The sequence below is a fragment of the Pieris napi genome, chromosome 21, assembly GCF_905475465.1.
Source record: "Pieris napi chromosome 21, ilPieNapi1.2, whole genome shotgun sequence".
In the NCBI taxonomy this organism is placed as follows: domain Eukaryota; kingdom Metazoa; phylum Arthropoda; class Insecta; order Lepidoptera; family Pieridae; genus Pieris; species Pieris napi.
In genome coordinates this window covers 1,538,098-1,560,783 of record NC_062254.1, presented here as the reverse complement: position 1 = coordinate 1,560,783, position 22,686 = coordinate 1,538,098, and the positions used below count along the sequence as shown (strand labels likewise).

The following is a 22,686-nucleotide window of genomic DNA, read 5'->3' as shown; positions in this document are numbered from 1 at the left end:
TACTGTATTTCGTTAACAATTTCCTAGTGATTTCTTCCTAAAACCTATCATTTAAGTCTCTTAAGTGAACAGTTAAGTTTTTAATATAAAATAATATGTATGTTATATACGGGAGGCCTAAGAATTATAGAAATGCTATGGGCATGGCACAAAAATTCATTTGGTTATGATACTGTGTGTCTACCCCAATTCGTAATTTAAATAGCTGACAATGGCCCGTTTAGATTCTCGCAGAAAAATATCAAATTGTTACTACGCTAGCAAATCCGCTGATATCCGCTTCTGATGGATCACATTCTTTATATACACGTGAATGGTATAACATAGAAATGTCAATTGATAGTTTAGCCTTGACCGGAGAATCTATTTAAAATATTCCGCACCTATTTCTAATAATAAAACAATAAACATAATTTAATGCCAATTTTGATAGCAGTTTAGCAATATTTATAAAACTAGGAAACTGGTCGCATATAAATTAGTTATAATTTTAAAATATTTATTGTTTTTTAAGTGTGAAAGCTCAAACATGTTAATTAGAGAGTTTTTTATCAATCTTGTAATCCTCATACTATTTAGAACATAGACCCTCTATAAACAGAGGGAAGATGAAAATCTTTACTCAAAAAATTTGAAATAAGAACACTCGTGTGGAACTCGCCCAACCTGGCTTCCTAACTAACTTAACGTTGTACGCCTATTAAGTTCTTGTAGACGCCCTAAATTAACAAAGAATTAGGCAACAGTCTATTCTTTATTCAAATATTTGAAATTAGAATTGGCAGGTCGTTGACACCCGCCCACTAAGTTTGCCTACAAACTTATCGCACGTAGATGAGGAAAGAAGAGGATTGTATATATGAAAAATCTTAAAAAACAATTTCAGTAATTTGAAGTGCGATGTTTTTTCACGCACAGTAGTTTCATATACGTGAAAGATATGATACACACACCACACCGATGGACCCGTATGCTCCTCTAATGAAGATAAAATACCGGGCAGCCGACCACCGACTAGATGGACTGACGACATCGTGGATGGCTCTAGTAGATACAAAGAGGCCAGTGGTACATGGAAAATGGAGGAGGCCTATGTCCAGAAATGGACCAAATACATGGCTGTTGATGATTATTTATAATACACAGACATAAAAGCTTTAATTGGTTTCACTGGTCACAAACGTTTTGTTTTCTGTAGCGAGGGATTTATATTGTATTTTGTTTTTAATTTGAGACAACCATTGTAATTCAAACTCAAACTCAAACTCAAAATATCTTTATTCAAGTGGGTAACCAAGTACACTTTTGAATCGTCAAGTTAAATTAATCGTAAATTTACATTTACTACCAGTTCGCAAGTCAAGGGCGTAGAGCGGGTAAGAAGAACTGGCAAGAAACTTTCCGCCACTCTCTTTCTAAGTAGTCCTCAAATATATATATATATATATATATTTTATAAAAAGCTTTGTTGATTAGTTTCCGTTTAACGAGGGCTTTGAATTTATTTAGTGATAATACTCTAATTTCGCTCGGGAGTTTGTTGTAAAAACGAATACAATTTCCATATAAGGAGTGGTTTATCTTTTGGAGCCTGTTTGGTCGTACACTCAAATTAGTTCTATTTCGCGTATTATACTGGTGAAAGTCACCATTTGTTTTAAAATCGTTTATATTTTTTTGGACATACAACAAGGCTTCAAGAATATATTGACCAGATAGTGTCATAATATTTAATTCCTTAAACTTATTCCGTACCGACTCCCTCGGAGAAACACAACAAATTATAAAGGTATTTGTTGTTTTTAATTCAAATGAGTGCTCTTAATTAATCGTGTATATAATTTCAGGTGTTGAAGGCAAGAATTCCACAAGAATGTCGTATGTCTGCCCGCCAATGTTCATCAGATTGGGTCATAGCTGCTATTTCTTCAGTGAAAACAAAGCTACTTGGCAGAACGCACTGTTCACGTGCAAGGTAAGTTATTTCATTCCGATAATCTAAACATAAATAATAGAGTTATGTAGGCAAATGGTAGAGTACCGGTGACCCCAGAGCTGGTATTCCTCGCTCAACGAATAAGTATCGCAATACAGCGAGGAAAGCCAGCATTAAACCCTGCCACAGGGACCAAACTTTTTGAAGTGAAACTTCTTTATCGGGGTTGGAAAAAAATTTAGTGTAACATTTTTTCGTTACGCGTCACGTTTTTTGGTTACGCGCCATGTTCCGTTTTGAAGTCAAACTTCTTTATCGGCTTTGGAAAAAAATTTACCGTCACATTATTATTCGACACTTAATATTTTAATGACAATTAAATTCATTAAATTCCTAACATATCGTCCTTTTTCCGTCCCTCTAAGGGTGAGATCTATAGTCCGCACTTGGACTTTACTCTGACTTAACTATCGAGCTAAGACACAGTCGGTATTTATAGAGCAAACTGCGAATCCCTCCCTAGTGTTGGCTTAGCTTAATCTCAAGTCCACGAAATCGACGACTTACCAAAAACTTTGACTATAAGCCTAACAAAAATAATGGCCTAAAATTTGCTCTACCATCATATCTTTTACTGGACTTTTTATTTTTGTCGGTTTTTAATGAACGGTGTTGCCATTTGGTATCAGAGTTCCATAGACTTTGGGAAAAATAGAATTTGAATTCAAAGAAATTTTAAATGATCTTGATAAATACCTATGAAATGCATGAAATAAAATAATTACACATTATTATGGTATCTATTGTTGTTTATTTACATTATTTATATAAGTGTTCAACCCCATTTTTGAGAGATCTTATAAATAACTGGTGTGATATCGTATCTGTCATCTGGCAGCACTGGCATATGTTGACAACAAAATTCAAACTACATAATATAAGCAAACCAACTTCGTCTCTCGCTAATCGCTTCACATCCGTTGACCGTTATTTTCGATTACCTGAATCTTCTACCTTTTATTACCTGACGACCTTGCTTGCTCAACGGATTTTGTACCTGCTTAAACGACTGACCACGGCTATTCTCACTCGGACCGGACTCGCTCACAAAAAATGGATAAAAAAAAACAGAAGCCTTACTCGGAATATGAGAGGCAACTGCTTGTACAGTTGGTTCAGTCAAAGATTGGCATTCTAGAGAACAGGAAGACGGACGCCGTTTCCCAAAAAAAGAAACACGAGGCTTGGGAAGAATTAGCAATAGAATTTAATAACTCTAACGTGTCACATACTGTAAGTAATCCACCAACATACACTATCTATAAATATCAATATGCTGTACGATAATTACAAAGATAGATATATAACTAGAGTATAGTTAGGTACAAGGATAGAATGAGCCAAAGCCAAAGCAATGCTAATGTAACCTTGGTGGTAAATTTTGGTTTGATAAAATTTTCATGTTTGTCATATGAACTTTTATATTTCAGTACAATTTTTTTTCGATTTTAGGCTGATTCTAAACAATTAAAAAAGATGTGGCAAAATATGAAGGCAAAAGCTAGGGATGCCAAAACCCTTGAAGCCCAAAGGAAGAGGACAGGAGGAGGACCAGCACCGCCTGAAATGGGGCCAATGGACACTCAAGTGATTGCAGTCATGCCACAAATAATGCCATCAATAGATGTGCCAATAGACTGTGACACATTAACTACAGTAGAAGGTAAGATCATTTCCCAAAGATATAATTCCTCATCATTTTCAACCAACTCACATCCACTGCTAAACATAGGCCTCTCCCAAAGTATGTGACAACACTCTGTTCTCACCCCTACCAGACTTCTGGACAGGTATATTAGTTGACCTGCATGTTATCTTATTCTAACCAATAAAAGACATACCTATATGATAACTTATTTGACTGTTTACTTTTATAGCTGGTACTGGTTATGACAACGACGGTGAAAGCTGGAGACCAAAGAGGGCAAGAGTGTCCAGTATAGAGGCCACACTTGAATCTGTAATTCAGCCGGGAACAAGCCAGGACTGGACTGATGAAGCTGGGTTAACGGAAACCAGTGTTGAGGTCACCACTAAAAGTGAACCCTCTCAGCTATCAGCTACACCATCAGCGATCAGAAAAAATAAAACTTCATTTGAGGATATTAAAAAAAAATTGCTGTGGCAAGAGTTAGACAACAACAAAAAAAAATTTGAGATAGAAGTGGAACACATGAAACTAAAAAATCAGTTAGAAATCGAATTTCTTCGACATAAATATAAATTAGAACTAGAAATTTTACAGTTTAAAAAAGAATCTGAAAATAAATGATTAAAATGAAACAATTTTTGTTTTAATTTTCTTTATTACCAAACCAAATTAGTTAAATTGTGCAATCACAGATTGCCGGAATGCTAGACCTGTAGTAGATCTTTCATTGTTTCTGTGTTGTTCGACTTCTGGTGTTTGATCAGTAAGATCACCATCGTCATAAACATCCCCTCTCTGTATACCTATATTATGTAATACAGCACAAGCTATAATTATGTTGCTGGTATTTGTCAATTTTGATCGTAGTCCTCTCTGCAAACATGGAAATTTCTTTTTCCACACTCCGAAAAACCTTTCAACAATATTCCTAGTTCTCAATTGAGAATAATTATAATTATTGTCAGCTCTTGTTTGTGGATTCAAAAGTGGTGTTAACATGAAGTTCAGTGCTGGATAGCCGCTGTCACCTACTAAAACTCCTTCTAGTTCACCATTTACCAGTCTTGCATACGCCTGGCTGTTTCTAAATATCCTGCTGTCGTGTGAACTTCCAGGCCACCTAGTCACTATATCAAATATTTCGAGATCAGGCCCTATTATAGCTTGCACATTTACAGAAAAATACCCTTTTCTATTCCTGTATGCTTCAGAGTGGGTGATACCTCTGGGTCTATTAATTTTAATGTGGGTACAGTCAATAGCTCCGATTATATTATTTAGGCCATGGTGCGTATTAGATTTTCCTAATTCTTCAAACTTCCTTTTGACTGTGGTCATATTTCTTGGAAAATTCACAAATCTAGGAAGTAATTTACTCAACTCTGCGGAAACTTTATTTACAATTAAGCACACTGAAGATTGGCTTATGCTGTTCAAATCACCACACACCATCTGTAATTTCAAGGAATAATTATTAGTTACATATATGTTATGCTTCTGAAAGTCAGAAGACAAATGTCTTCAACCAGTGTGTCCTGCCAATGATGATGCATGGTGAAGAAACATCACTGACACTGGTTAAGCGAGCAATGGGGAGAGCTATGCTTGGTATTTCTCTGAAGGATCAAATTAGAAATGAGGTGATCCGTCAGAAAACAAAGGATACCAATATAGCTGTCTGTAAGGTGAACTGGCAATAACAATTTGTCCGATAGTGACCTAGAACAAGCAAAAATAGCATGGGACGCATTCTGGCCCACTGGACTGACAATCTGAAAGTACTGTCTATATCAAATCGAAAAACAATACATATTTATGACCACAATATTACCTGAAAACATCCAGTTGCATAAAACCTTAATGCAATAAGTATTTGCAATTGCGGTAGAATTGGCAATCCTCTGTTATTAAAAGGTTGTAAGTTTGTAATTATCAGTGGCAGGATCACATTTAGTACCGTGTGTTTAAAAAAACGGTACCTTCTTTTAAATTCATTCTCACTGTACAGCTCGAAAGGATTTTGGTTGTATTCGTTCCGAACATATAGCTTAGGCATACGGGGATTCATATCGGCTGCAGTTCCTAACGTTTCAATGTTTTCTATTGAAGTTAGAACTCTCTCTATATTCTCCATTGTCACTTTCGATATTGAAAATTCGTATCAAAGCCAAAACACAAAACGTCACAGTCCTTCAGGAAAGCGTAGGTCTTAAGTAGGTATACGGGATCGGTACAGGTCCAAGTCACAAAGCCAGTCGTTGTTTTAATAAATATTTATATGCTCAAACAAACAGAAACAGAGAAGTGAAAAAGCGGTTGAAACTTTTGAATTGTTGATACAAGTTCTCTGTTGCTGTTGCCAAAACAATGCGATCCGTTCTACGTAACAAAATTATTGCCATCTTTAAATACATTTTCTAAAGGTTACTCGTAAATTTCTAGTTATTGCAATAATAAAATAAATAAATACATAAATAACAATAAATTGAAGATATATGTGTACCGTTTTAGATGTTTAAATATTTGTTATTGTTTACTTTTTTAAAGGATAATAAACAAAGTATTGCATGAAATGAAACATCAATTTGTATTTTGACATTTGCTGTCTTAGCTTGGGCTTAGCTTAATCTAACCGTTAAAATGTCTATAAATACGAAATCATAGTTTAACCTTAGTGTACACTAAGCAAAGTTTTTCGTAAGGTAAGTCTGAGCAAAGTCCAAGTGCGGACTATAGATCTCACCCTAAGTATCGGAAATCTAAACTTTTAGATTTGTATAAATATGAACAACACTTCAAGATTGATGCCACTGAAGTTTCACTTCTGACATGTGTACTTTGTACACACACACTTTTTTTTTAAATTTTCCATTTATCAATTTTTACTTATTATTACTATGTACGTTACGAATATTGTAAATACTGTATATTTGTGTGTTGGAAATAAATGATATATTCCACTACTACATACTCTTTAAATATATATTTACAACAATTAAAATTGTTACATACTGTATAGGAAATCGTCAAAATTGTCAAATCAATTAAAAGTACAGTATTTTTTCAATACTTTTAGTAATACATTCATTTGCAATAAAGTGGCATCTTAGTGTGACCACGGCACTACACACACAAAGAAACAGCTAAAGCGGTTCTACTCAAATACAATTCCATGTTAATATTTTAAAAATAATAAGTCAACGAAAGAACCATAAAAATCTAATTAACTCTAAGAACCTGTTTTGCTAAAACGATAAGAAAAGGAGAGATATTTAGAAAATAGACAGATATTGTTGCCAACAAGCTATAAAAATAACATTAAATTATAAATGTGGATTTCCAGGCGAAACTTAAGACAAAATTATTATTATTATTATTATAGAAGGCAAGTCTATTAACATAAAACAATTAAAATATGTAAATAACATTTTCTTCACTAAATTGGTAAATTAATACATAATTTAATGTCCTGTCTGTGGTTGTATATAAAGATTCTGCGCATATTAAATCTAATGACTGTAATTGGTTTTTTTTTTCCTTTATTTTTTTCTTTTAGCCAGCGTCAAGTATAAGATTTTTTATAATTCGTGCTTGCCTTAGAAAATTCGACCGTATCCTCCATGTATGGTTTAAGCACTCGCCCGGTACCGCACAACCCTCCCAAAGGCCGAGAACAAATTTAAATTAAATTAAATCTTGCCCTCGAACCGGGAATCGAACCCGGTACCCCTCACCTAGCTGCCACTTAATAAGACCGCTAGGCTATGAGGCCCCTACTGTAATTGTTAAGTGCAATTATTTTATTAATTTAGTCCTTTTAAATCTTGGGATTTAAAGGTATTGAAAGTTTTAAATTTGGAATGTGGATATTGTTAGTAAATATTGAATTCACCAAAGAGGTTGACCATTTAATGAAAACGTTACTGGCTGTCAAAACAATATACGCGCAAATAAAAAAAAAGTTTCTGTCAAAGTAAAAACGCGCGTAACATATTCGTAAATTTTTTATGTTGTTAATTAAACTCGGATTTCGGATGAAAAATCATGTCTGCCATAAGTAGCGATATAGAAATTAATTTGAAACGGAATTTAAACGAGGCATAAATCACATGTTTAAGTAGCATTTTAGAACCAATTTAAAAAGTGCTAATAGACAATTCAGCGTGAGAACAAAACAATCGTAACAAACAAATATATGAAATGTATAAAATGGGAAATACACTCGCAGACATACAATTTGTAACAATGGGTTTAGACAACAGATTAAAATATATTATATTTATTTATTTCTAAACATAAGTAAATACAAAACTAAATTAATAATGGTCGTTATTTTTATAATTCATAATAATAATAATTTATATGACATTATTGATCTAAGTTTTGTTAAATCGGCAAGTAACAAAAAAACAGTCAAAGGCACGAGGGTTTCCTTTTTTTCCTTTTTACGATTTTTTCCAGTGTTTAATGCGCACATAGTAAGAAAGTCCATTGGAGCACAGCCGGGGATCGAACCTACGATCTCAGGGATGAAATTTTCACGCTGAAGCCGCTAGGCCAATAGCGCTCTAATAAATGTTATACTATTAATGCATATTGGAAATGACCTCTCAAACTCAGAGTACTATAATAACTTTAGCAAAAAAGAAAACATGGCGAATAAAAAGAGTGCCGGAGAGTTTATTGGCAGTTCTTCTCTTCCGTTCTACGCCCTTGATTTGAGAACTGGCACTAAATATAAAGTTAGAAGTTCATATACATTTCTTTTTTTGACGTTCTTAATATTAAGTGTCCATTGTGTTACCTATATGATTAAATAATTTTTGATTTTTTTATATGAATAAATGATTTTTGACTTGACTTGACTTGATTAAAGAGTTACCAGAGTTAGCAATACCCACTAAATCCTCCCTGGTTCCATTCATTGGAATATTGTATGTATCCAGGCTACTATCAATAGCAGGATTTTATATACGAAATTAGACCGGCAAATACTAGTAATATCTCTGCCCACGCGCACTGAGGTGGTCTGTTATTTTCGAACGACACGCACGATTTGTGATTCTAACGATTTAATCGACCTATTGAAATTTCTGCTTCAGCTGTTTTAATGTCCACTTGACAGACAACGATTGTTACTCTTCCTATTGTACTATAGTGAATATTATTATATTCTCTGAACTCGACTTTGCACCTCTTCTTCCTCTAATAGTGCCATCTCCTTGCGAAGGTTGGCGATCATTGTGGCTAGTTTAATCTTGGATGCCGCGCTTCTAAACAATGACTTGGTGCTTTGACCAAACCATTGTCCTCACTTTTCCAACCAGGACGTGCGTCTGCGGCCAGGTCTCCTTCTACCTGCCTTCTTCTCCTTTGCACCTCTTGTTTTTCTTATACCTGAAAGAAAACTACTTTTATTAAACATACAAGAACTTATTACATTCCTGAAATAACTTGACGTTTCGTACTTTCCAAAAGACGTATTGCAAGAAGCTGCCATATCAACCTTCCAGAAACGTCATGTAATTGTAATATTCCCATCCCTTTTAAATCAAACACAAAGAGTCACAAATTCCAAGAAGACGAAAAATATCATTCAAAGAACACTTAATCGTTCAGACTTGTTCACACAGCTAAAAAAAATCTTCACGCAAAATAAACGATTCTTTTGTTTAATTACACAACAAATACTAATGAGAAATACAACTACACTTTCGTGGTATATTGCAAAAGTCCGAGGCTCGTTAGGACTTCTTCAAGTTAGATGCTCTAAAACTTCGACGTGACTTCATTGACCTAGTTTATTTGCATACTAAAACTTGCAAAATTATCCTTTCTTTGTATTCCTAGAGTTACTAGAACTATACGGACCTACGGCTCACTTAAGTGCTACTTTTAATGCCCCAGTGAATAAGCTATCTCGCTCTTACAACTTGATTACTAACATTGATGAAATTATTGATATATTTAAAACAATCTTCCAAATTACCGTAAGTTTGTTTATCATGCTTTCAATGATATTTAAATTTCTATTTAATTTTATTTATTCTTTTTTTGTGTTTTTTTTTATTTTGCAGTTGCTTTTCCCTTGCTAGCTTGCTTATAATATGATACAGGTTAGAACTTATAAATAAATAAATCTGAAACATAATTTAAAATTACCAAAAACATATTACAATATTCCTGAATATAATACATACCCAATTCAAAACATTTACATATTGTGAATGACAGAAATGGAGCCAGTTTCCACGTAGAATCTTATGGTGGCTGTACACACTCGGCGAGAGCCTCTCGCCGAGAGTCTCGACCGAGAGGACCGAGAGAAGAGCGCAGCCTGTACACACTCGTTACGTTATTTGTATTTAAAACACCGTTAATAATGGACGTGGAAACCGCTGCTGCTGTTTGTCTTTGTGCAATAAGCAACGCCTGATTGTATAGATGCATTAATCTTTCTTTTATGTCCACGGTACGTAGCCATGAGTGAATCTCGCTTTTTCTTTAGTTCCTCAATTGGGATATCCATCGGCCGGCTTATTCGCATCCAAGCATCATGTAGAGATTGTTTATTTTTGTGTCCTACATCCTTCGGATTCCATAACAACGATTCCCTTTGGTAACACTCCAAAAACTCTAATTCGCGTTCGTTAGACCACATTGTCCGATACGTCCTGTCACAACCACAGTCATCGAGCAAGTGATTGAACGAGTGTGTACAGGTCGCTCTCGTTTTACTCGCGAGACCCTTTGACTCGTGCGCAAAAAACCGACAGGCGACCGAGAGAGGCGAGATCGACTGCGAGGAAGCGAGGCGAGACGAGAGCTCTACTGTACACTCTCGCCCTCGGCCTGTCTCGGGGTGTCTCGCCGAGTGTGTACAGCTACCATTAAATGTTATGCAAATATGACTGGGTATAGTTCTCGGAATGTGTTAAATCTAAATAGTTATGTATGATCAACGTGTCTGTGTATTCCATTTACTATATTTGTAACGAGAGGAGAATTGTAAAAACAGCTGTAGTAATAATTTCTATTAATTTTAAATTTATATTAGCTTTTACAAATCAAAATCTACTGTTAATTATGATAATTTAAGGACGCTTTATAACATTTTTTTTCTAATTAACGAGTACTGTGTAATATATATTGCTCACGTCCACATATTTATCATAACTGGATAGAAATATTTGTTATTACAATAGATAATAAACTCTTATTTGAAAACTAGCCTGCGACTTTCACCTAAAAAAGGCGCAGAATCCATCTAGAACAGTAGGTTGAGCAAAATCTATGTCTCCACATTTTTATTTTTTAGATTTTTATTTTTTTCGTCCATTTCACGATTTTATAAAGATTAAAAATATTAATGTATGCAACAACAAACGCTAAGCCAAAACGCTTAAAATATAGATACTGATAAGTCACGTAGCCACAGATAGAACTATACGTTCTCGACTCCGTTAGCCATAGACAACTACACTCTATATGCGTAAACACCACAATACTCTTAAACATTATCTATGGATTTGTGTGATCTGTATAAAAAAAAACGTATAACCTATTGTCGCTACATGCAATACAATGTATTCTATATAACGTCAATAAATCGGGACAAGGTCGACATTAAATCGCATTATTTGTACTTTGCTCACTCCAGTGAGCTTCCGCCCTTCAGGCGATCGACCACCCCGCGACGGCCCAAGCCGAGGTTCGAGTCTCGCAGGAGACGCCCTTGCGCTAGTCGATAATAAAAACACTTGGCATTTTAATTTACAATTCGTCATTTGAGAAATCAATTAATTATTTTGCATAAAATATAAAAACGAAAATTTTCATAAATTCTCTTTTCTATTTTAAAAATACAATTTCTATAATTCGCCCTCTCTCCCTTTTCTTCAACAAAAACGCTGCACATTTTCGTGACGCTAATATTATTATTATTTCGTTTCATCTGGAAAAATTTTACCCTCATGCTTAGCTTTTTTTGAAGTCAAACTTCTTTAGGCGCCTAAAGAAGTTTCACTAGCGGCGTAGTTAGACATTTACGTTAGACAGTCACGTTTTCGAGCGCTGCAACTTATCCAAGTCGTCTCATTGTTGTCTGTAATAATTTAATGTCATGCACCAACTGAGAAAACAGTAGAACGTGGAAGAAGAATCACTGATTCTATTAAATGTAATCTTTTTATGTAGTACACTTTATATTACACGTTTATTATGTCATATGGAACACAATATATCACACAATGATAGTAGCCACATGTTATACAAAGTCGAGATACTATAAATCAATTCCGGCTTAGAATTAAATTCTTTCACAATTTATGATGTTGACTATAATGGAAACGGCTCGGCGACATACGGCATTTATTTTTAATATTTTGGAAATGTTTCTCAGGGAGAAACTCTGTAATGATGTTTTTTTGTCAGTCCAGTAGTTTTGAGTCTATTCGTTACAAATATAAAACCTTTTTCCTATTACAAATTATAGAAACACTTTTGTACTACAGAATAAGTATTTGGCTCTATTAAATGGCCAAATATAGCGTTTTGATATTTGTCAAATGATAAACTGTATAAATAAGTTTTGTATTGACATTTCAAATAACTTTAGTTTTTAACTATAAAGCCTAAAACATAAAAACCCTGTGCTATTAGTACGTTATTATGGGCTTTATTTCTCAAATACATTTCGCTGAATCATTATGAAATATCTAATTATTAAGATAACAGAAATTAAAAGAAACAGTTCGGTTTTCATTATTTTTACTCGCCATAGTAAATTAAATATTTACAAAAGCAATTAAATCATAAACATTTATTGTATGTTGCGTATTCTATCAATACAGAACGCTTCACCTATATGTTCTAATGTTGATTTTTAAACTGGGTGACCTAGGGACATTCCTAGAGGGACTATACCGACGGGGAGTTACCTTTAAACTATCAATTCCATTACGAGTATACAGGGGAAACCCCAATATTTATATTTAAATAACCAGTCCATTGAATTACTTTCAAACTCAAACTCAAAATATCTTTATTCATGTAGGTAAACAAGTACACTTATGAATTTTCAGAAAGAAGTTAAATTAATTGTAAATTTACATTTACTACCAGTTCGCAAGTCAAGGGCGTAGAGCGGGTAAGAAGAACTGGCAAGAAACCGTCCCCCACTTTTTTTAATCGCCAAGTATTGTCATACAAATTGTTTGAACTGGAGCAAATCAACAGCCAACATTAGACTTTCCTAACGGGACTTCACCGACGGGAATTACTTATAAATATTTTCCTTTTATTAGTGTTCAGACTTAAGTAAAGAACCGCCTTCTCTGGCTAAGGCGCGGACTTCGTGCTTTTTGACCTTCCGTCCTGCCCTTGAGCCGTTTGAAGGACGGCCCAAGCCAAGGTCAGAGTCTCGAGGTCAAGCTACCAAACTTAACCTCACCAAAACAGACCAAGCGGGGCCGTCCAGGACCTTTAGGCCAATAGCCAGATCTCATTAAAAAAACAATATTTAATTTAATTATTTATTCTGTTGTAATTATTTGACGACTCATTGGTCTAGTGGTTAGTACCCCTGACTGCGAAACCGTGGGTCCCGGGTTCGATCCCCGGCTGAGACGAACATCGATGTGATGAGCATTTGATGTTGTGCTTAGGTCTTGGGTGTTTAAATATGTATTTATATGTCTATCTATCTATAAAATGTATGTATATCCGTTGCCTAGTACCCATAACACAAGCTTCACCAGCTTAGCATGGGACTAGGTCAATTGGTGTGAATTGTCTTTAAAAAAAAAAAAAAAAAAAAATTCTGCTATAGAAAACACATATAAATTGGAGTCGAGTTGAGTCCAGTGTGACAATTAACCCCGTGTTAATATGTTGTTTTAGTAAAAATAATAATTTATTTGCAACAATATTGTACAAAAATGGTTATGGTGGTACAATTTAAAATTTGCATATTCTGTTACACATAATGGCGTGCAAATTTGTCTTAAAAGGAGTTTTACATAGAAGTTACATACACGAGTAAGCATTATAGTCATTTCTTATATTATTTTATCACTACATATAAACATTATTAAAATATATTATAACATTATCAAATTAATATTAGTTATAATGTTTCACGCAAATAATCATTAATAGAATAATATTTTTTTCCAATAGTAGTACATCAAGTCGATTTTTAAAATCTCCAGTATGATCTTTTAATATTTTTGGTAAATTTTTATAAAACTTGATTGCCATACAAAAGGTGTGTTTCCTATACAATTTCTCGCCATACTTCGACAATGGTTCAATTCCGTTGACTTAAAAATATTTATGTTATGTGAACGAATAACCACAGTTATTTAAAACAACTTGTCATAAGTTTAAAATTAAATATGTGCTGTTAAAAATACTATAATCATATAGTAAATCTAATAATTCAAATATTACCAATAAAACGAAAAGGCAATACATTTGTTAATAAAGCAGCCAGGCAATTCTCTGACCGTCTCAACCAGTTGGCGATTCTTGGAGACGATTTATCAAACCACCATCTCATTAATCGGTCACTGCTATGCAATTTTAAGCATTTTATTTGGGACCTTGGAATTCTTTGGGATGAACGATTCAACTGTTCGATAATTATTATTCTTTACATTGACTATTAGAATGATTCCTCACTCGTAACTTTTGAAGTAAAACACATTTTGTTTGACAAATATACTGTAAAATGGTCTGTTTAGAAGTCAGGTTTTATTATTTTGATTTTTATTTGTCGTTTTAAAGTCTAAGGTATGTCATGTGACACTCACGATGTTTGCCTTCCATGTAGGAGCAAGTGTTAATTTAATACGTATAAAAAACACAGTGCACAACCGTGATTTGAACTCACGACCTCAGAGTTGAGAGTCACTGGCTTAAGGTAACACTGCTCTTCATATTTTTGGCTACCATAACAAAATAATGCTATATTTATAATATACTAGCAGACCGGCCAAAGGTTGCTGTGGCTAAGGTTTTTCTTATATTACATAGTAGTAAACTATTCAAGGGAAATGGTAGGAGAACTTATGTGAAAGGTTGGTACTTTTAACACAGCGCCATCTACTAGAATTGTATCAAACAATAAACAAATATTTGCAATAAAATAATATTGCAGGTATAAATTAAGATGTAAGCTATCCTATCTTTTAAGTTGGATCAAACTACACACGGTGTGCAAATTTGATTGATATCGGTTCGGTAGTTTAGGAGTTCATAGCGGACAAACAACGTGACACGTAATTTATATAAATTAAGATTGTTTTAATGATCATCAAAATAAATTGTCAATAGGTCAAGGGATGGCCCACATTCCCTTCACATTAAATATATCGTTCCAATTATTTGTTGCACCGAAGCTGAATCGACCTGGTTCATCAGAACAGGAAGCATCGTAAAACTTTATCGATCAGCCTACGCCAAAATGCGGTGGCCCGATTTTTGACTTTCACTATTTCATTTCTCATAATCATTTTTCTTTATAATTAAAAATATTGATCGTGTTACTTACGTTCATTTTTCACTTCCGAATACTATATTTCCATATCCGAGATGAGACAGAAATGGATTTCGTCCTAAAAGCATTTATGATTATCCAGTTTATAATGCACGCCGGCATTCAGAGTGTCCATGGACATCACTTCACATCAGGTGAGCCTCCTACCAGTTTGCCCCCTATTCTATAAAAAAAAATCCTGAATGCGAAAGTCAAAAATCAACTCTCAGTTTATGCCAAACATTCACAGTTCCAGGTAAGTTATTATTGGCACGTCACTCATATGCAAAGCTGTCGATCGCACCGTTTATAGCTTGGCCGATCCCAAATCAAATTTCAACCAAACGAACTGAACTTTCTATCAAAAAAATCAGCGGTATAAATTATTTAACTATTTATATCATAAAAATCAAGTGCACATGCGCTAATTAAACGTATAAGTTAATTATTTATTTATGTATGGCCAAATTTTAATTAAAAATATTATAAAGTATTATGCAATTAAGTGATTTTTATACAATGACCAGAAAACCTTTTGCTGTTAATCACTTCTAAGTACATTTTTTCATCATTTAATCACAGTATATTACCCCCTTACACTTCACTTCTATCTCCGGCAAAGAGTCGAGAAAACTATTAACCTACAAAAGTAAGCGGGGAATTGGAGAAAGAATATTATAATTTTTCCCAGCAAGTATGTACTTTCCGTGTCGTTATTTATTATCTTCAAAGTTGGTAGATAGTACCTAGAGCTGATGCTTTCCTCACTCATCGAATATCTCAATATAGAGAGGAAATGCTGCATTATTACACTGCCAAATTTTAGTTCTCTATTTATTATTACATATTAATACTGGTATACCACTGTTAAATCGTTTGATTTAAAACAACTTTTATGATTGGTATTTAATCTAATAAATAAATACTTAAAGTACAAACATAGCTTCCTCTTTGTGTATTAGTTTTCAGCCCATAGTAATTATTATTAATAGTATTCTACTTCATTTTGACTTTGAATGGCAAAAAATGGAACCTCTACCGTCAGGTCATGTGACAAGAAATTCTTGAATTCGACAATGTCTTCACACACACACGACTCGCACTTGTCTTTTTATTTCAGTACACTCGCTAAATATTCATTTTAAATAAATATAATTATACGGGTTATAGTTTGACGTAAATCCTGACTTTGTTCCGTACTTTATGATGACATAATTCACGACCGTGCTCGTAAATTATATTTTAAATCAAAAGTTTAAAAGAATTCGCCGAAAACTACTCAACAACATCGAGAATTCATTGAAAACTAGATCATTACGTCTTAAACAGAACTAAGGTGGGTAAAAGTTCTAAAGTAAGTTATCTAAAGAACGGGAGCTTTCAGTGAGAAAATGCAGGAGTGCTTTGTGACTTCAATTAAATTGTTTACTAAATGGTTTCAGTAATTATGACAATTGCTAATTACTATATGGTAATAGAGGTTCTTTAGTGGCGCTCTTAATTTTGCAAGGTTGTACAAAAATTAAATAAACATTTAAGTCACAATTATGAACTAAAATTGTCGCTAAAATATAATTTTTCTCCAACATTGACTTTGTTCCCTTTGAGTATAGACTCTTGGGCAGTCGGGTTCCAGTATACAGACGTTAATTAAAGATTTGATTTGGTGCCTGATATACCTGGTGACCCCAGAGCTGGTGTTTTCCTCGCTTAACAAATAAGTATCAAGAATACAGCGACGAATGCAACCTGCAAGTTTTAGTTTTCTATTTATCAATTTGTAATTATTATAATTATTAGGAATGTTAGAAATAAATACAAAATTTTATTTGGGATCATAAATCATGATAGGTACATACAGCGTATTGGCACTTCGGAATTACAAACGTCGGTTTTCGTATATAATTATATATACATATCATCAATCTAATGAATAACAATTGAAGGGCCTTGTGTAAACATTTACGTGTAATGTAAGTATAGTGATGAAAGCCGATAGGTTTTAAATGTTAAACACTGTCGGTTTGTTTACACTCTGTGAAGATTTGTACAATAAATATTTAATAACCTTGTACGTAGCTTGGTCTAGTGACTGTCAAACTTGAAGTCGTGCGTTCAAACCCGTGAAGAAATGTATATTTCTTTATATCAACACTTGCGTGAATGACGCTTGACAATACGACATACTTGATTGCGAATATGAATTAAGTATGGAAACTGCAGATCGCCGTGCGGCGACCGCTTAGAGCAGTCGGTATCGGCTGCAACATGCAGTCCGTCTATGGCCCGCTTTACACGTATGTCAAATACAGTAGATCACTTGCCTTTATCAGTCAAAGATACTGATTCAATCTGAGCCCAATGAAAAGGTTGTTAAACTGTCAAAATAAAACAGCATCGGTATTCTCATCTTCTACCGCATTTTCCACGGACAGTGTTCTAAGGTAATACCTGCAGCTGAGTTTCACCATCGAACGTCTCCATAATACGAAACTCCACCTCTATCACCTCGATGTCCGTCGTTCCACAATTGAGCGTTTTTTAACCACCATGTGGAACCAGCCACCACTATGTGGTCACAAGGGTATTTCAAGAAGAGAGCGTACTAATTTAAAAGGTTCACTTGCGAGCCTTCTGGCAATGTGAGTGTCATATCACATATCTTAACATCGGGTTGGCAAGCGAGCCCAACTACATATTGAATTTTTGTAGCGCGATACCAATATGACATCAGCGCCACGAAGAGAACTACATTGAATGTGAAAAAAAAGGGTGCGTGTACTTATGTACGCGCGTAAGAAGTTATACTTCTTTGGCATTATTAAAAATAGTTTTTGATTGCATGCAAATAATTAATTACAATTAAATAATCAATGACCGGAAAAGGAGTCATTATAGTCAATAAAGTTCAGTTTACATTTGAAAAATTAAATAAATAAATATTTATTATTATTCTCTTGCCGTAGCCGTGGGGAACTTCATTCTTTTAATTTTGTGTCACGGTGCGCGCGCATCGTAAAATTTCGCCCTCATAAATTTTTCATAACGCGCCTAAAGAAGTATAACTTCAAAAAAATTGAATCATTGAATTGGAATTTACATAGTACCGACGCGTAATTCGCACACCCTTTCGTGTAGTATTTATATGTTGTAAGAATAGCTGATTTCGTAACCATTTCAAATTCTTATGTATTATTACAGCTGCCAATAGTAACTGTTAATAAATAACTAGTTGTGTATTGTAATAAGAGGTATTTTTGAATGTAACTCAGCCGGCCTTCGTAACCGAAGTATTCTTGGAATAGCAACATCTTATTATGCTACATATTAATTTAATATTGAATTATTGGTTTTAAAATCATTTACGTATAAGATTTTAAAAGTATGATTAAAGTTATTATATACTAAAGAATCTATTCAGAAGTCAACTGTATATTTAAAAAACATCAGTATCGGTTACGAAAATATTCATATTGCACATATATAGGGTGTCCAAAAAGTCGTGGATCAAACGCAACTAGGGGATAGTTCTACTTTTTTAGTAGCAACACTTATGAAATGTCAGAATTCTACGGAATGAAAAATCATAGTATACGTTGTATTTGTTAATAAGGAAACATGACAGACACATCACAAACACAAGTACAATACAATTACAAAAACAAAATGTTTTATAATTATTATAGAAGTGTCACAGATCTAAATGTACCACTTTCTTTGCAAATCAAATAAATAAATCGTATTATTTATTTATTATTATTTATTTATTTGGCACGAAAATGTCAACACTTTACACTTTATACACTTTTGTGTATGTACTGTAAGACATTTACAGTACATACACAAAAGACAAAACAACAACTATTTTAAAAGGCGCTTGACAGTTCGAAAACATATCAACTTTGAAAAAGTGATTGTTATAAGAATTACACTTTATATATGTGTGTATAAAACTGTGTATAGTATAGGGAGACAAACAAGCCTATCTAATACGGGACACCCAAAAAGGGCAGTCATAGCAGACCATGAACACCCATTTTAGTGGGTGCGCTGCCGGCCTTTGAGGGAGGAGTATACTTTTTCTATAAACAATATTCCCTGGAAGATACAACCTCCATCGGTAGTCTAATCCTCTATTCACTTGACGAGACCGTGAACAGCTGTTTTAGTGGGGTGCGTTGCCGGCCTTTGAGAGATGACTATACTTTTTCTAAAAACAATCTTCCCTGGGAGATACGACGTCCATCGGACGTCTAATCCACAATTCACTAGATGCTGATGTAACTTTTAAATATAATATACACTATATAATCTCTAATAATGTAAATAATCTTCTTCTCTATTCTATATATATATATAAAGAAAATGGTGTTCGTTTGAGGCTCTTTCACGCTTAAACCACTGATCGTATCGACATGAAACTACCACCATTCGATGCGAAATTTTTCCTAGATAGGTTTATGACTATTTATTTATTAAATTCCAACGTTCCTTCATTTTTTTATTTCTGTTTTACTTTTATGAAATTTTTTCCCGCTAATAAATACAAAAGAGGCTTCCTAGAACCGCAAAACGTCAACATCTGTTAAAAACTCGATTTTCGAAATATTTCAATTTTCTTAGCGGGAAGTTAAAAAGAAGAATAATAAAAATATGAAAAAAAAAAAAAGTTATGAAACATAAAATTTATTTTAATTCGTCCAGCAAAGCGGGCGCGAAACGGCTAGTAATATATAATCTTAATATTATATATATAAATTATGTGTCACGTTGTTAGTCCGCTATGGACTCCTAAACTACCGAACCGATTTCAATCAAATTTGCACACCGTGTGTAGTTTGATCCAACTTAAAAGATAGGATAGCTTACATCTCAATTTATACCCGCAATATTATTTTATTGCAAACTATTTGTTTGTTATTTGATAGTCACAATTCTAACAGATGGCGCTGTGTTGAAAGTACCAACCTTTCACATAAGCTACAATTTAATGGCATAACCAATAAAGCATGGTGGTCCCCATGACTGGTGTTCTCCTACCGTTTCCTTTGAATAGTTTGCTACAATGTAATATAACAAAAACCTTAGCCACAGCAACGCTTGGCCGGTCTGCTAGTATATTATATATTCTCCAACCAAAAAAGGTATACAAATGAAAGTTAATAATAACAAGTGACACTTGGCTGTGACTCAACGGGATTATCTTGTCACCAGTACTTAAACGGTGTATGCAATGAACGTGGAACATTGGTGCTAATCCGTTTCTGATTTTCTCTCCCGAGTCATCACTTTCTAATTATACCAGCCTGGTATTTAAAGCATAGCAGTTTACATTAAACATAAGCCAATATATTCATTTTTATATAATGCTTTATAATTGGAGTCCTGATTGAAACATAAGTAATTACAATAAATCCTTACGGTTCATTCACATTCATGAGCAAATATATTCATACAATTTTATATTACGCTTATTTATTGATTGTATATTAATAGAAAAAGTACAACAGTGGGCTAGAATCAGAAGAGATAAAAATACAGCACTTTTATACAACAATTTTTTTAACTGTAAAACTACTCAAAAAAGAAAACAAGTTAAAGTAAAAATCAAAGTCATTTATTCATTTAGGTAACACAATGTACACTTATGAACGTCAAAAAAGAAAAACATATGAAATGCTTCTTATTTTACATTTACTCCCATTTCTCAAGGGTGTAGAACGGACGAAAAGAACTGGCAATAAACTCTCCGCCACTCTTTTTAATCACCAAGTTTTGTTTTACAAAATCTTTGTAAGGAGCTGCAACCATTACACCGTGTTCCACATGACATCTTAACGTAATTAATAGTTAATTAATAATAAAACAAAAAAACAGATTTGTCCTCTATCAGCAGTGTGCATGGTGAAATAGGAGCACGCACTTACATTCTCGTGATAACAACACGCAACAAGAGACAAGTATATCCCTAGTATTGTCTTTTATTGACATAACTTTTATTTTAATAAAATAATAATAATACATTTATAATATATAACTTCAACCCGGTAAAGAAGTGTTTTCTTTAGAAGTATATACTGCACTAAGACAACTGAATATATAGAGGTGAATAGGCAGCAAGTCGACGTATCGATTAGGGCTTTTCAAGACAGCTACGACTTTTAGTAATGAAGACTACGGAAGATCTAACGATTAGAGACAGACCTACCGATAGTCCCGTAAAAATGCAATACATTTTTGCCATACAAGTAGATTTGCCGATCGTGGGAATTATACAAATTAGCAAATTTATTTATAAAACTCATAAAATTAATATTTGAAGGCTTGAACTTATGGCTGATTGGGATCAACTGATGACAGATGACAGTTGATGTCATGGGCCCTTCCTGTCAATTGAAGCTGTTCTCCTGAAGTGATGTCATCACGGGTTTATTGCAAAACCAATATCAATGACACAATTGTTGAGTATATTGTTAATAATAACACTTGGAAAATTGTACGTAACTTATAACGTGTTCGCAAATAAGTATGGGGCTGACACATTTCTAAATCTATTTCATTCATTTTCTGTACACAAATGGTTGCTGTCTGTGGCCGCCACACATCGTCAATTTTGGAATGAAATTTGATGATAGAAAAGACATGCTGAAGCTCTCGAAATGTTTCTTAATCTACGAGCATTTTAAAAGAAAATTTTCTTTGCGGTAGGGTTCGAACGCACAAGCTTTAATTTGATAATCGCCGCAAGCAGGTAAACGAGTTTTTCAGTTATGATTGACATTATACTGTCATTCCTTATACAAGTAATATTTTAATTATAAACGCATTTATGTGTAAAACATTATTATGGCGGTATAACATCACTAGCTGACCTGACAAACGTTTGTTTTGCCATGTATATTATTTCTAGGAAACATTTTTTAAAGTTCAATAAAAATAACTATCTACAATAATAAAAAATACGGTTTGGTCGTAGATGGGTGAAATTAGGGGTTATAGGTAATTTTGTATTATAAAAAAATAAAAACAAAAAAAATAAAAAAATAATAATTTTGGTTTGGAAACCCCTTATCAATTAGGGGTTTGAAAGATAGATAGTAGCCGATTCTCAGACTTACTGAATATCAATATAACATTTCATAAGAATCGGTGGAGCCGTTTCGGAGGAGTATGGGAACGAAGCTGACCTGGCAAACGTCGTTTTGCCATGTATATCATTTATAATAAAAATAAGGGTTGATCGTAGAGGGGTGAAAATTAGGGGTTGTATGTATTTTTTAATGCTGTATCATAAAAAAATAAAAAATAAAAATTTTGTTTAAAAAATAAAAGTTTAGGGGTGGACTACCCCTAACATTTAGGGGGATGAAAAATAGATGTTGGCCGATTCTCATAGATACCGGATAAGCACAAAAAATTTCACCAAAATCGGTCAAACCGTTTCGGAGGAGTATGGCAACGAAAACTGTGACACGAGAATTTTATACATTAGATATACAT

At 33.8% G+C, this 22,686-nt stretch overlaps 3 protein-coding genes across 6 annotated transcripts in view; 2 read left to right on the top strand and 1 right to left on the bottom strand.

Annotated features, from left to right (window-relative positions):
* The window catches only part of LOC125060313, a 140,708-nt gene that overhangs the window by 80,355 nt on the left and 37,667 nt on the right, over positions 1–22,686 (top strand). For 2 of the 3 annotated variants that reach the window (XM_047665161.1, XM_047665162.1), the window contains one exon: positions 1,846–1,975. In XM_047665161.1, coding sequence (XP_047521117.1) covers positions 1,846–1,975 — 130 coding nt within the window. The remainder of the gene's footprint in view (positions 1–1,845; positions 1,976–22,686) is intronic. The other variant, XM_047665164.1, reaches the window with a different exon arrangement.
* LOC125060315 (myb/SANT-like DNA-binding domain-containing protein 3) lies at positions 2,357–4,282 on the top strand. Of its 2 annotated transcripts, none has more exons than XR_007118827.1 (3): positions 2,357–3,229; positions 3,427–3,659; positions 3,874–4,282. XR_007118827.1 is itself a non-coding variant. In XM_047665166.1 (3 exons), exons 1-3 carry the CDS (start codon positions 3,050–3,052, stop codon positions 4,266–4,268), a joined length of 786 nt encoding a protein of 261 aa, XP_047521122.1. In that variant the 5' UTR covers positions 2,357–3,049; the 3' UTR covers positions 4,269–4,282. The 2 variants fall into 2 exon arrangements, 1 of the variants encoding a protein (XP_047521122.1); XM_047665166.1 differs by having other exon boundaries at positions 3,449–3,659.
* Positions 4,283–6,149, bottom strand: LOC125060314 (putative nuclease HARBI1). The gene is made up of 2 exons (XM_047665165.1): positions 5,479–6,149; positions 4,283–5,099 (listed from the first exon to the last, which is right to left on the bottom strand). The coding sequence occupies exons 1-2, from the start codon at positions 5,779–5,781 to the stop codon at positions 4,317–4,319; spliced, it is 1,086 nt and encodes a 361-aa protein (XP_047521121.1). The 5' UTR covers positions 5,782–6,149; the 3' UTR covers positions 4,283–4,316.

Excerpts from the sequence above, each read along its gene's own strand:
- LOC125060315 (XM_047665166.1), top strand. The coding sequence starts at position 3,050 with ATGGATAAAAAAAAACAGAAGCCTTACTCGGAATATGAGAGGCAACTG. Across the intron at positions 3,230-3,448 it reads ACTCTAACGTGTCACATACT|GCTGATTCTAAACAATTAAA; the intron begins GTAAGTAATCCA and ends TTTCGATTTTAG. Across the intron at positions 3,660-3,873 it reads CACATTAACTACAGTAGAAG|CTGGTACTGGTTATGACAAC; the intron begins GTAAGATCATTT and ends TTACTTTTATAG.
- LOC125060314 (XM_047665165.1), bottom strand. The coding sequence starts at position 5,781 with ATGGAGAATATAGAGAGAGTTCTAACTTCAATAGAAAACATTGAAACG. Across the intron at positions 5,100-5,478 it reads ATGCAACTGGATGTTTTCAG|ATGGTGTGTGGTGATTTGAA; the intron begins GTAATATTGTGG and ends TTGAAATTACAG.